A 12,500-nucleotide genomic window follows, 5' to 3' on the forward strand; every position below is an offset into this window, starting at 1 on the left:
AGGGACAGACAAGGGAGGGAGAGGAAGTGGGTGAGAGTTTTTTTTTTTTCTAACTCCTTGATTCTTTCTTATCATTACAGTAAGCCAGTCCTTGGCCCGCCCTGGACCATGACCGCTTGAAGACCGCAAAGAGCTGACCACAACCCAACCCCATCCCATGTCGCTCCTTTTTCAAGAGGAATGAATGGTTAGAATTTTGAGAAATTGTTGACTTATCAAAAGTCTATAGGCTGAAGTATTTATAATAGACTTCATATTAGGTAGTAGGCTATTGTAAGCACATTGATAGTAATCGTAAATAGCCTGCAGGCTATTTAGGCTATTTTTTGCATTTGTAAATTATGTTTATATATGTTCTCTCAGATCTCTTCTTTGCAAATGTATGTTTTTTTTAATAAAGAAATGGGAAAACAGAATTTTCATAGTCAATTCGCACTTTTTTCATGTGTTGTCAATACGTTAGGCGATGTTGTTAAAATTATATTCGTTTGTAAAGAAAAACAACTGACCCCGACGTGATTTGAACACGCAACCTTCTGATCTGGAGTCAGACGCGCTACCGTTGCGCCACGAGGTCTATAATCATTACGGTTCTGTTAGGATATTTAAAGCTGACGTCACCTGAAGAATCTGGCGTTGTTTTAGCTGGTGCAATGTATGCCTATGACATGTAGGCCTGTTCGGATATTTTTCTAAATTAATAAAAAAATAAATAAACTTCTGATGTTTATAATTTGTTCTTTGATAGTGGTCAAAGTCACCTGATTGACCAGGCTGCCAAAACCAACGTGCCTACTACCTCTTCACTTTCCAGTCACGTAAAAGTTGTGTTTCTGGCAAACTCGAGGACTATATTTCTCTTCACTGCCCCTTTGTAACAGGAAACGTGTGGCTGTGTGTGTGTGTGTGTCTGTGTGTGTGTGTGTGTGTGCGTGCGTGCGTGAGTGAGCATGATCAAGTTGCATTGAAAGGATCCCTATAGCCATCAAACACAGAACATAAAATGTGTCAATTAGCCTGACATAGACATGTGAGTTCACCAATCATACCGTAACAAGCGTGAGCAAGTGTGTGTCAACAAGGATGAGGCTAGGAAGAGATAAGATGAGATGTGTGTTTTCAGATGGAGGGAGAGAAAAGTACATCACATTCAGAGGTCAGAGGAAACGCATGAGAAGTGAGAAGTAAGAGAGAGTGTGTGTGTGTGTGTGTGCGAGAGAGAGAGAGAGAGAGAGAGAGAGAGAGAGAGAGACCCACTCACTCCTCAATTACAGGCTGGTATTTCCTGACAAGTCTCTGCAGACAGAAGCACTGGGGTGCAGGCAAACAGACAGCAGAAAGTAACTGACACAAATTCAAATACAGACAGCAGAAAGTCTGTAGGTCTGAGAGAGACAGACGGACGGACAGAGTAACCTACCAGATAGGCCTCGACGGATAGTCAGAAAAAGAGACTGGTAAAAAGGGATGCGAGGGGTCACTGCTGTGTGCTTCATCATCTTCAAGCATCTTCACCTTCAGGACGTTCCTGGTCATATACCTTTCTGCAACATCAGACAGGTGAGCTTCACTCAGATCCATCATCATTCAAATCTCCACTGAATCCATGAATCATTTAGTATTACCCCGATGAAGACTCGGTTTGAGTCGAATTGCGTTGGTCTGTGAGTTAATAAAGGACTTTTAATCTACATCAGAAGTGCCTCAGGATCATTCAAAACTGCCATATCCTTGAAGAGCACCTGGTTTTTTACTTAAACCTTACAGATTTTACTACGATTGACGCAGTGTAGCTATTTTTTCTCCATGAATCATTTGTTTGAATCTTCACAATCACTCGACATGAATACAAACTATGCGATATATATGAATCATCTGTGTTTAGATCTCTGATCTGTAAATCACGATTCTTGACTCAGCTCTACACAAGTAAATGCAAATTTTTAGCAGATGAATCAAATTTGGCAATATGTTAGGCAATGTGCTTTTCTCAACTGTTTCTGTAGAATACTGCAATACGTGTTTGTTTCCTTCTGCTTTCTGATGTAGGCTATAGTAGGAAGTCATTAACCGACTCATATCTTTCCTAAGAGATCTCAAAGAGGTTATGACGTATCAAAGAGGTTATGAAGAGGGTTGAGTGGTGTACCCGGTGTACTTCCCTGGTGTAAATGGATGGTAAATGTACTGCACTTATATAGCGCTTTTATCCAAAGCACTCTACAATGGCCTCTCATTCACTCACACCCATTCACACATTCATTGGGAGCAATTTGGGATCCAGTGACACTTCGACATGGGGAGGCGGGATTCGAACTACCGACCCTACGGTCATTGGACGACACGCTCTACTGAGCCCCAGCCATCCCGGGTGAAGCACTGGCCGCACACCAACAGTAACGCTTGTGCTGCAGACACCACGGTAGTAGTAGTATTTTTGTGTGTGACACAGATGGTTTTGGATCTGTGTATCCTCGAGGTACTGGCTCAGCTGGTCAGCAGGCGAGCTTTAGACCCACCCCTCACCCACTCCTGACCCCGCCCACCTGCACGGCGACGTGCCACAGTAACCAAGGGGAAGCTGTGATGCGTTGTGATGAATCCAGCTCTGCTCGCTTCAGATAGGTCACCGAGCTAAAGCCAAGGGGATTAAACCAGACGGTCTCCTCTTGTCGTCGCTATACGAAACACAGTAGTTGTACTCTTCCCACAAGGTCGAGGAGGGGGTCAGAGAGAAGCTTTTTCAGTGTTTTGTTTTGTGTGTGCGTGTGGGGCATTTCATTTCAAACCTTTATTTAAGCTCGAAAGACACTGAGGTTGTCCTCATTTATAGTGACGGGCCTTCAGTATCTCTTTTGAGTTCACGACCCTGGTCTCCCTGTGGTGAGGCAGTCACAGGAAGCTATCTCTGGCTTAGCTTCATAGGTGGTGTTTTAGATCTTCATACAATTGAAGGTAAACCTCATTTCTCCACTTCCATATCTCCATCTGAAGTTTGAAGTTTATTTATTTAAACAGGGACACTGCACATTAATCAATAGTAAAACTATAAATGAGCCAGATTTAGCCCCAATGGCTAATTTCCGTCTGCTGTCCCTCGCCAGATGTTTAAAAGGCAACCTGTAAAAAACAACATAGGATTCATACATTAAATTGCATTAGCCAATACAGAGATTAAAAACAGAATGACTCTAAAGACAACACCAAACAAAGCAACAAGCAACAAGTAGGACAAACAGGTAACACTTACAATATTAGTGTACATGTCTGGTTGGTAAGAAGCCATCATTTTAGCTGCTCACTTCCTCATTCTCTCTCTCTTTACATCCCATCTCTCACTTTCTCTCCTCCCTCTCTCCAGGCCCGCCATGTCCGCAAACGCCACGTGCCAGAACGCCACCGAGGGCAGCGGCACCGCCGCCGACCTCGTCTTCGTCGCCGTCTACGCCACGGTCTTCGCCGTCGGCCTCGCCCTCAACCTCGTGGCCCTGGTCGTCTTCTTCGGCGCCGCCAGGTCGCGCTCGCCCACCACCGTCTACATGACCAACCTGGCGCTGGCTGACCTCCTCCTGGTGCTGACGCTGCCCGTGAGGGTCCACTACCACCTGGGGCTCAGTGAGCTGCCCCAAGGCCTGTGTGACGGGATGGGCCTGGCCCTGCTAGCCAACATGTACGGCAGCATCTTCCTACTCACCTGCATGTGTTTCGACCGCTGCCTGGCGGTGACCTTACCCATGTCGTCGAGTGTCCGCTCGGCGAGGAAGAAGGCGCCGTGGGTGTGCCTGGGGGTGTGGCTGGTCACCGTCGGCGCCAGCCTCCCCTTCTACATCTTCAAGAAGAAGGGGACGCGCCCTGGCGAGCGCCAGACGGAGTGCTTCGGCAGCGTCCCGGTCTACGCCACGCAGCCGTTGGCGGTGGCCTCCACGCTGACGGTGGGCTTCGGCGTCCCGTTGGCGGTGATGCTGGCCTCGTCCTGGGCGCTGGTGCGCGCCATCGCCCGGAGCACCGTGGCCCAGACCGACCTTGTCGACAGCAGGAAGATCCAGAGGATGGTCGCGACCAACCTGGTGATCTTCCTCGTCTGCTTCCTGCCGTACCACGCCACCCTGACCCTCCTCTTCGTTTACAGGGAAACAATGCCCTGCCCCCTGCTGGCCGCCTACCGTTATAGTCTGATGTTGGCGTGTCTGAACGCCATGCTGGACCCGCTCGCGTACTACTTCACCACAGAGACGTTCAGGGAGAAGGTGGACCTGAACAACCTCAGGAGGATGCTACCCCTCAACAGCCACAGCTCTACAGAGGGCAGCACCAGGACAAGAGGGCCATTCAGCACCTAGAGACCGGTCACAAGGGCCCAATCGGTGCCTTGTGGTCGTTTAAACGGGCCAATCGGTGTCTGTTCACGCGTGGACTTTTATAAAGCGTGTGAGAAAAAGCGGGTGAGAACACACCGCTTGTCTCCAATGTACTATCAGTGGTTGTGACACATTACTTACCAATTTGACCGCTGTTAATTATTATTCTCTTTGTTACTCGGCATACTTCCCACATGGCCCAGAGGCAAAAGGAGGAAGCACCCAAACACTTCCTGTATTTATAGACTGGGTGACATCACGAGTGACTTTTGTGAGACCAAGTATGTGTGTGTGTGTGTGTGTGTGTGGGGGGGGGGGGGGGTTAAGTTATTCACTGTATGTTGATTGTTATTTGTTGTATGGTTCCAAATGTATATTACATGTATCGTCAGCTATGTGAATTGTGGTATGAGAGAAGATTAGGAATTAATAACTATCGCTTATCTGTGGTTAGGAGAGGCAGGGGTTTTACCTGCAGGGGTGGTATAGCCTAGAATGACTGGTTTAGTAATTGATTGAGGGGCTTTTTAAGCAGGGCTGTTTGGCTGTTGGGTGAGGTAGGAAGGTAAGCTATGGGTAGATGTGTGCACATTACAGAATGTTAAGTTGCGCTGCTTTTGAACATCGGTGTGTAGTTGTGTGCACGTGATGTGGCGTTAAGTGACATTGGTTTGAGTATTTTTGTTCAGTTGAGCCAATTTGACTGTTTATTTCCTTTATTCACCTTTTCTCATTATTCTTTCTTCTGCCTTGAGAGTCTATGGCTCTCCTATGACTTCCTGCTTGGCCCCCACATTGCTGCTTACAGCTAGCCTATATCTGTACGTCTTTGTTTACCCTGCCAGTGCCACTTTTTGGTGAATAAACTCCCTTTTTATTATATTGAAACAAGTTTCTCTCGTCTGCCTCCTACTTCATTGCCGCTCTGGTCTGGCTTCCTAACAAAGTGTCTCAAACAAGGCCATAAACGGTTGCTGAAGAGATTTCGTTTAAATGCAGAACCAACAGACTGCAGCCCTCAAGTGGTTTGGGACACGTTGAGGTTTAGCACACCCCGGCACATCTTTGATCTCTATAATTTCCCCCAAATACAGGGCATGCATTGTTGAAACCCACAATAGATTTTTAGATTGACGACTGGACATGGACTCTCTGGGTACAGTATATACAGTGTAAACATTAGCTTATCTGGAGCGACAAAAGGAGAGAGGGTTGCTTGCAGTGTCTAATGTGTGGAAGTGGTGCATTGTGGGCCGCTCCCCTTTCACTATAAGTGGCATCAGCTTGGAGGGAAATGAGTTGTCCACTCAAACAGGGACACGTTGCAATGGTTGATATATTTTAAGAATAAGTCTTCTTGTCATTTCTATAGTATTGTTGTTGTTGATGTTTTTTTTAGCGTGTCCTAGTCACCCTACAATTCTGAATATTGTAAATGTTAAACTTGTGACTTAACTAGCTAATATTCTGTAGCTTGAGGGATTCTTGTCTGTACTACTTGTCTGTACATAGATATATGTACTTATCTGATCAATGCAATAGGCCTAGTTCTTATTGTATGACATCAATACTGAGAACAAGCAAGCCTGTGACTAGTCAATGGTGCTGACTGCATTTGGTGCACCGTAGTACTTACTATAGTAATAGCCTATATTAGCCTATAATATATAGTCTGCAATGGCAGACTATATATTGACTGAGCTCATACAGCAGTTTGCAGCACAAGAAATGTCAATAGGTTGCACTTTTAGCAACAGATGGAAAAAAGCAATTTGTTGGCTCCTTTGGTTTAAAGTTAGACAGGACGATAAAAGAACGGGAAATGTTGGGTATAATTCAACAGGACTCCTATTTCAAACAGCCTTGACTTCCTTACGACTTGCTACATACTGTAGGTCAATGTCAACTGTATTAGCTCACAAGCTCTATGTCTAGCTCTTTGTGAGCAGTTTAAAATTTTTTTTTTTTTATTCTTTGTGAATAATATGGAAACATATGCTTTTTTCTTTAAAAAAAAAATACTAGTCAGTTTCTACTGGATCCACACAGTGAATTTCTATAAAAGTTTATTTTATGTAATGTTCTGTTGCTTGAGCAACTGAGTTGAATTGGTTATATATAAATACCGCCCACCCATACCATTGAATCCCTTGCTTTTCAGTGGCACAACTGGCTAAAGCTGCGTTTATGTGAGGCGGTCACGTGAGTTGGAAAGTTCCCGTCATCGAAACCAGTGAGGGTGGAAGTGAGGGTGGAAGTGATACTGCCGAGCAGCACAGTGCAGCTTGTGACACCTACAGTGGTAACAGAACATCTCCACCACCCCTCACCACATTCTGGAGTCTGACTCAACGCATGTAGGTTTGGGGACTAAGATGCGTTATTCCTTTATAACTGTCCAATCAGTGGCGCCCGATTAATGTGGTCGACCAATCCAGGCTACGTGAAACAACAACAACCCAGTGTGGTGCCGAAGACTGAGAGAGAGATTGAGATTGTGATCTTATTATTTGTCAATGTTATTAATTTTCTGTAGGCTACTACTTTGGTAACATAGGTTTTTCGTCTGCCATGCCAATAATATTTTAAATTTGATTTTGATTTCAAGAAATATTGCGTTTTTCCCCCCTAATCCTGAATGGTAATGGGTCCAACCAGACCTTTCTCCACAGCATAAACAAAATGTAGAGATAGGCCTGTCTATGAGAGACTAGTCCCAGGGGTGTATTCATAACAGTTACGAGAACTGGTGCCCATGAATGCATTTTGTGGCTCGGGGCGCGGGCTCGGGGCTCGGGGCTCTGGGCTCTCCCCCTACACACCCAGTCCAAACCCAGTGTCTCTAGCGCCCCCACAGGGATTCGTTTTGTTTTAATTCATGGATCTGCCCTGTGATTCGGATCCCCTCCAAAATCTAATGGGTTCTAAATTGGCCCATCCTCCACTCCTCCACCGACTTTCATGAAAATTGGTCAGGTAGTTTTTGTGTAATCCTGCTGAAAAACCGATAAACAAACAATCACACAAACAAACAAACAAACAAACGTCAAACACATGCCACCAAAAGCATTACCTCTCGCCCTGGTGGAGGTAAATAGAGGTGTATATTATAACAGTCATAAATAGGGGTGTATATTCTGGATACAATTAGGGGACAGAAAAGCACCAAAAATGTTCTGACATGCCCATCCCAAAAATATCTCAGCACTGGCCTCCTGGTGATCTAGTGCTCATATAGTAGTAGTAGTAGTAGTAGTAGTAATAGTAGTAGTAGTAGTAGTAGTAGTAGTAGTAGTAGTAGTAGTAGTAGTAGAACTAGTAGTAGTAGTAGTAGTAGTAGTAGTAGTAGTAGTAGTAGTAGTAGTAGAACTAGTAGTAGTAGTAGTAGTAGTAGTAGTAGTAGTAGTAGTAGTAGTAGTAGTAGTAGTAGTAGTAGTAGAACTAGTAGTAGTAGTAGTAGTAGTAGTATTAGTAGTAGTAGTAGTAGTAGTAGTAGTAGTAGTAGTAGTAGTAGTAGTAGTAGTAGTAGTAGTAGTAGAAGTAGTAGTAGTAGTAATAGTAGTAGTAGTAGTAGCAGTAGTGGTAGTAGTAGTAGTAGTAGTAGTAGTAGTAGTAGTAGTAGTGGTAGTAGTAGTAGTAGTAGTAGTAGTAGTAGCAGCAGCAGTAGTGGTGGTAGTGGTAGTGCTCTACCACAATTTAATACATATTAAATTACCATTTAATACATGAATATGATACATGTGCTAGATCTATCATCTGGTGTCAATGCAGCTGTGAAAAAGTAGTGGCAGGCATCTATGCTATGATGTGTGTATGTGTGTGCACACGCGTGCATGTATGTGTGAAAGCATAATCTGCAGATGTGAGAAAACATGACCACAAGAGCATCTCTTTGCTAACAGTAAAAAAAACAAAAAACACGCAGTTAACCGCTGGGTAACCTGCTGTAGGACTTTCTGTAAATGGCACGGCAACAACTACAAAAGCCTTGTGACAGTTACAAAGCCCTACGAGTTCCAGATCACTTCTGACTGACCTACATACATAGAGCTGTAGGCTCTCCTTGAAGAGCAAGTTCTTCAATCACAGACCGGTACTCCACACCAAAGACAGACAGTAATCACAATCTGTTTCTAATCACACATTGATTAAAAATAGGAAGAGCATAATTATATAGGAAGTTAGTAATAAAATAAACATTAGAAATATCAATTCTCTCATCTTCTCCAGATTATCTGACTGGTGCAAATAGTTGGTCTGGGGTTTATTCTAACTCCAAGGAAAGAGCTAACCTAAACATCACACTTCTCTTCCTGTGAGATAAGAGTGTCAGACCATGGCATGATAAGATTTCCCCTTGAATTCAGTCCTGTGTGTGTGTGTGTTTGTGGCGTGTGTGTGTGTGTGGCGTGTGTGTGCGTGCACTTGTGTGTGCATGTGTGTGTATGTGTTATTTTCCCCAAGATAGGATTTAAATGTAACATGCAGTTGTCTCATGTCTGTGTGTGCGTTTGCGTGTGTGTGCGTACGTGTTGTGAATTTGCATCTCTAAAGGGAAGAGTCGGGTGGGGGGGGCGGTGGGGGGGTTCCTGACCTTATTTCTGTTATTGCAATGTAACAGCTTTCCGTTCCACCGCTGGGCAAAGGCGAATAAGTCACCTCGAATAACAAACAGCATAGTCGGCTAACAACACAGACGTACACGTCAAAACCAATGCTTTCATATGGGGCACCAATAACAGCCTACGTCGCAAGGTCGGCACACACCTGTCTAATCAATATTGTTGTCCCATACGAAATCGCCCCATGGTTCATTGTTGATTTGCATACAATTAATTAATGGTTGGATTAATCCTGCCACCCCCCCTATAGCTGATCTAAGGCCGCACCTCCCACCAACATCGATGGCTGCAGGTGCGAAAAAAACGAATTCGGATTTGAGGTTCTTAAGAAACCCATTAAAGCTTTAGCTCCTAGGCTATTGTTCTACACACTAGGGCCCATTACTTGCAGACAAGAGTGGAGAGAAAGAGATCTCGACGCGCTTCACTGAAGTGTGTCCGTCCAGAGGATAGAGAATATAGGGGCAATAAGATGGCGAGGAGGAGGAGGAGGGGTCGGCTAAGCGCTGGAAAGGGGGGTGGCAGAGACGGAGATAATGCCGCAAGGATCCCCCCATTGCGAGGCGTGAAAAGAAAAGGTTTGGGGATCTCTTTAGCCATTGTTGTGCGACTTATTTCCCCCCGTTCAACGTTTCTTTTGTGTTCATTTAAGAAAGTCTGAAGGGGGTGGGGTTAGTTTATTGCCGAGTCTTGGAGGAGACTCATAGCTCCTCACAGGTTGCCTGTTAGGCCCATCTTTCTCTCGACGAATGATTAATTTCCACATCAATAACTAGCCTACTGATGATCATGTCATTATGTTCTGGCAAAGTTATGGTCATGATTAAAAAAAATGTATTAGCCACTTGGACATGACTCAATAATCCTTCTAGGCATAGCTGTGATGATGATGATGGGGATTATGATTAGCCTATATCGATCCTTTACAGCAAACCCCAGCAGGCTACATCCACCAACAATCCAACTCCAGCTTTGCGCATCGATCTCCCCGTCTCGAACTCCAGTCTCCGTACGAGTCCAACCATGGAGGTGGCCATTATAATGCGCTCAACAGGTCGCCCCCCTCCCCTCGCCATTCTGAAGCCTGACATCAGCGGGAAGAATCGGACCCTGCGCCGTGAAACGTGCCCACCGCGGGGCTGTGGGAAAGTGCGGGGGATAGGGCACCCACGCATTGTCATGCTAATGCAGGTGGGTGGAGGTGCCGGGGGATATCGATCAGTTGGGGTGAAAGGCATTAGACCAACAAACAGTGCTTTACCCCCATTCCTGCAAGACGGCTAACTTACCTCCGTTTGTCAACACGTTCGTATTCCATCCGGAATTAGAACGTTGCTATTTGCTAAAAGAGTTGCGTGAACCGAGTTGCGTGGAGGGAAAAGGTCACACACGAGCTACGGAAAGTGCCGGTCGGTCGGTGAGGTTCGTGCCCTCAGCTGCTGCAAGGATGACTGCCTCGAACATGGGCAACGGACCCGACAAAAACTTCAACGCCAAAGAGGAACGAAAAGTAAGCATCGTGGTTAATGCATTAGGCATCATTTTGCAAATATAACAAAATGCATGAAGGAGCCTAATGAAAGACACAGTAGGCTACCTGATTCAAATGTCATGCTTTTGATGATTGTGTTTTTGCAGGGTAGATTTTGCATGATCATTAATCAATTCTGCACTGATCTAGAAAGAGAACAGGATGCACAAAACACACATAAAAAGCTGAATGTCCAGACAAAACTTGCAGAAAGTTGTATGCGCTTGCAAACTTTGCAACAACAGGTAGGGGGCGCCAAAAACCATAGGCCTTCGTTTCCAGACTGCACTTATTAGGTCAAGCCTCGTGAGACAGGTTACTTATCACCATCATAAGACGATGATATGCATTACAATAAGGTGGGTTTTGTGTGTGTTCGTGTGTGTGTGTGTGTGTGTGTGGGGGAGGAGGGGGGGGGGGTGGTATTTTTAATTTTAACTCTTGTTCTAGCACTGTGACTATTGTCAATTGCTGTCACTGAAGGATTTACTGACCGTGACTGGGATGTAGTCTACAGTAGGTTCACTTACTCTAGACAATGTAGCCTACTTTATTGTAAGTCATATTGGATACATGTTTTTAATTGGACTGTTTATTTGATTGACAGCTGCGGAAGCCTCTGATTGAGAAGAGGAGGCGGGAGCGCATCAACTGCAGCCTGGAGCAACTGAAGGGGATCATGGTGGACGCCTACAACTTGGATGTGAGTACACACTCTCATTCACACACGCACATACACACATACACACACACCCCATTCTCTCTCTGTCTCTCTCTCTCTCTCTCTCGCTCTCGCTCTCGCTCTCTCTCTCTCTCACACACACACACACATACACACACAGAAACTCAACCGTCTGTCCCTATCTGTCGCAGCAATCGAAGCTGGAGAAGGCAGATGTGCTGGAGATCACGGTCCAACACATGGAGGGCCTACAGAAGGGTCATGGACCAGGTAGGCAACAGCAGAGCTCCACCACATTGTGATGTTCGAATGGAACGCCTCTGAATTTCCTCAATGGGGCCCACTGAGTTCTAGAACCCCCTTGATGGGCGGAATTATCATGCAATGTCACTGGCTGATTAATGCGTCGCCCAATAGGGGCTCTTCTCTCTGCATATCAAAGAGCTCCTATTGGGTCCCATCAGTCACATGATTGATAGGCCATGACAGAGAAGGAAGGATTTTGAAACCTCATGTCACCTTTGCTAAACGTATAGTACTTTTCACTTTAGTCATGTCTGCTCTGAATGTTTATACATCAATTATTGTTCCCTCAGCTACTCTCTAGTCTATCTATCTATCTATCTATCTATCTATCTATCTATCTATCTATCTATCTATCTATCTATCTATCTATCTATCTATCTATCTATCTATCTATCTATCTATCTATCTATCTATCTACGGTTATGTGGTCAAGAGAACTTACTCTGAATGGTTCTTTTAAATACACTGACAGTTCGATTTCAATTGGTTTAAATCCATTAAATGGTTGGCTCAGTCGCTATCGATCGTGTACCTGATCCTTGCTCACTGGCGCCCCCTGTGGTCACCTCCCTCCAGGCAGCCCGGCGGGCCCCGGCCGCGTCGGCCCCGGGTTCGAGTCCCGGCAGCGCTACAGCAGCGGCTACATCCAGTGCATGCACGAGGTCCACAACCTGCTGCTGACCTGCCCGGGCATGGACAAGCCGCTGGGGGCGCGTCTCCTCAACCACCTGCTCAAGTCCCTGCCCCACGTCGGCGCCGACGCCGGGAGTCCCAACGTCGCCGCCAACACCGCCGGCGGTGTAGGGAGCCCCCTCTCGGGTTCCGGTCCGGTCTCACCTCCGCACTCCCCCCTCCTCTCCCTCTCTCCCTCCAGAGCCTCCTTCAGGCCCCGCCGCTTGCTCCTCCAGCCCCCCCCGCCGCACCCCTCCTCGCCTTCGGCTCCGCCCGCTAGCCCCCCGCCCCGCGGCGCCGCCCCGGGGGTGCTGGTGACGGACGGGAGG

General features: G+C 46.0%; 3 protein-coding genes across 3 annotated transcripts in view; all 3 read left to right on the forward strand.

Moving 5' to 3' along the window:
- tm4sf21b (transmembrane 4 L six family member 21b) overlaps positions 1–2,536 on the forward strand; it is a gene marked incomplete at both ends in the record, with an annotated part of 4,675 nt that extends 2,139 nt beyond the window's left edge. Inside the window, one exon of the mRNA XM_084451597.1 lies at positions 2,480–2,536. Coding sequence (XP_084307723.1) covers positions 2,480–2,536 — 57 coding nt within the window. The remainder of the gene's footprint in view (positions 1–2,479) is intronic.
- Positions 2,537–3,368: 832 nt separating this feature from the next.
- On the forward strand, positions 3,369–4,340 carry LOC311319964 (lysophosphatidic acid receptor 6; the record flags this gene model as incomplete). The annotated part of the gene is made up of 1 exon (XM_084451598.1): positions 3,369–4,340. One exon carries the CDS (start codon positions 3,369–3,371, stop codon positions 4,338–4,340), a length of 972 nt encoding a protein of 323 aa, XP_084307724.1.
- A 6,087-nt stretch (positions 4,341–10,427) lies between these two features.
- her8a (hairy-related 8a) overlaps positions 10,428–12,500 on the forward strand; it is a gene marked incomplete at both ends in the record, with an annotated part of 2,223 nt that continues 150 nt past the window's right edge. Inside the window, 4 exons of the mRNA XM_084451599.1 lie at positions 10,428–10,490; positions 11,119–11,214; positions 11,385–11,463; positions 12,076–12,500. The exon at positions 12,076–12,500 is cut by the window's right edge and continues 150 nt beyond it. Of these exons, the coding sequence (XP_084307725.1) occupies positions 10,428–10,490; positions 11,119–11,214; positions 11,385–11,463; positions 12,076–12,500 (663 nt within the window). The remainder of the gene's footprint in view (positions 10,491–11,118; positions 11,215–11,384; positions 11,464–12,075) is intronic.

The sequence above is a fragment of the Borostomias antarcticus genome (assembly GCF_949987555.1).
Source record: "Borostomias antarcticus genome assembly, chromosome: 17".
In the NCBI taxonomy this organism is placed as follows: domain Eukaryota; kingdom Metazoa; phylum Chordata; class Actinopteri; order Stomiiformes; family Stomiidae; genus Borostomias; species Borostomias antarcticus.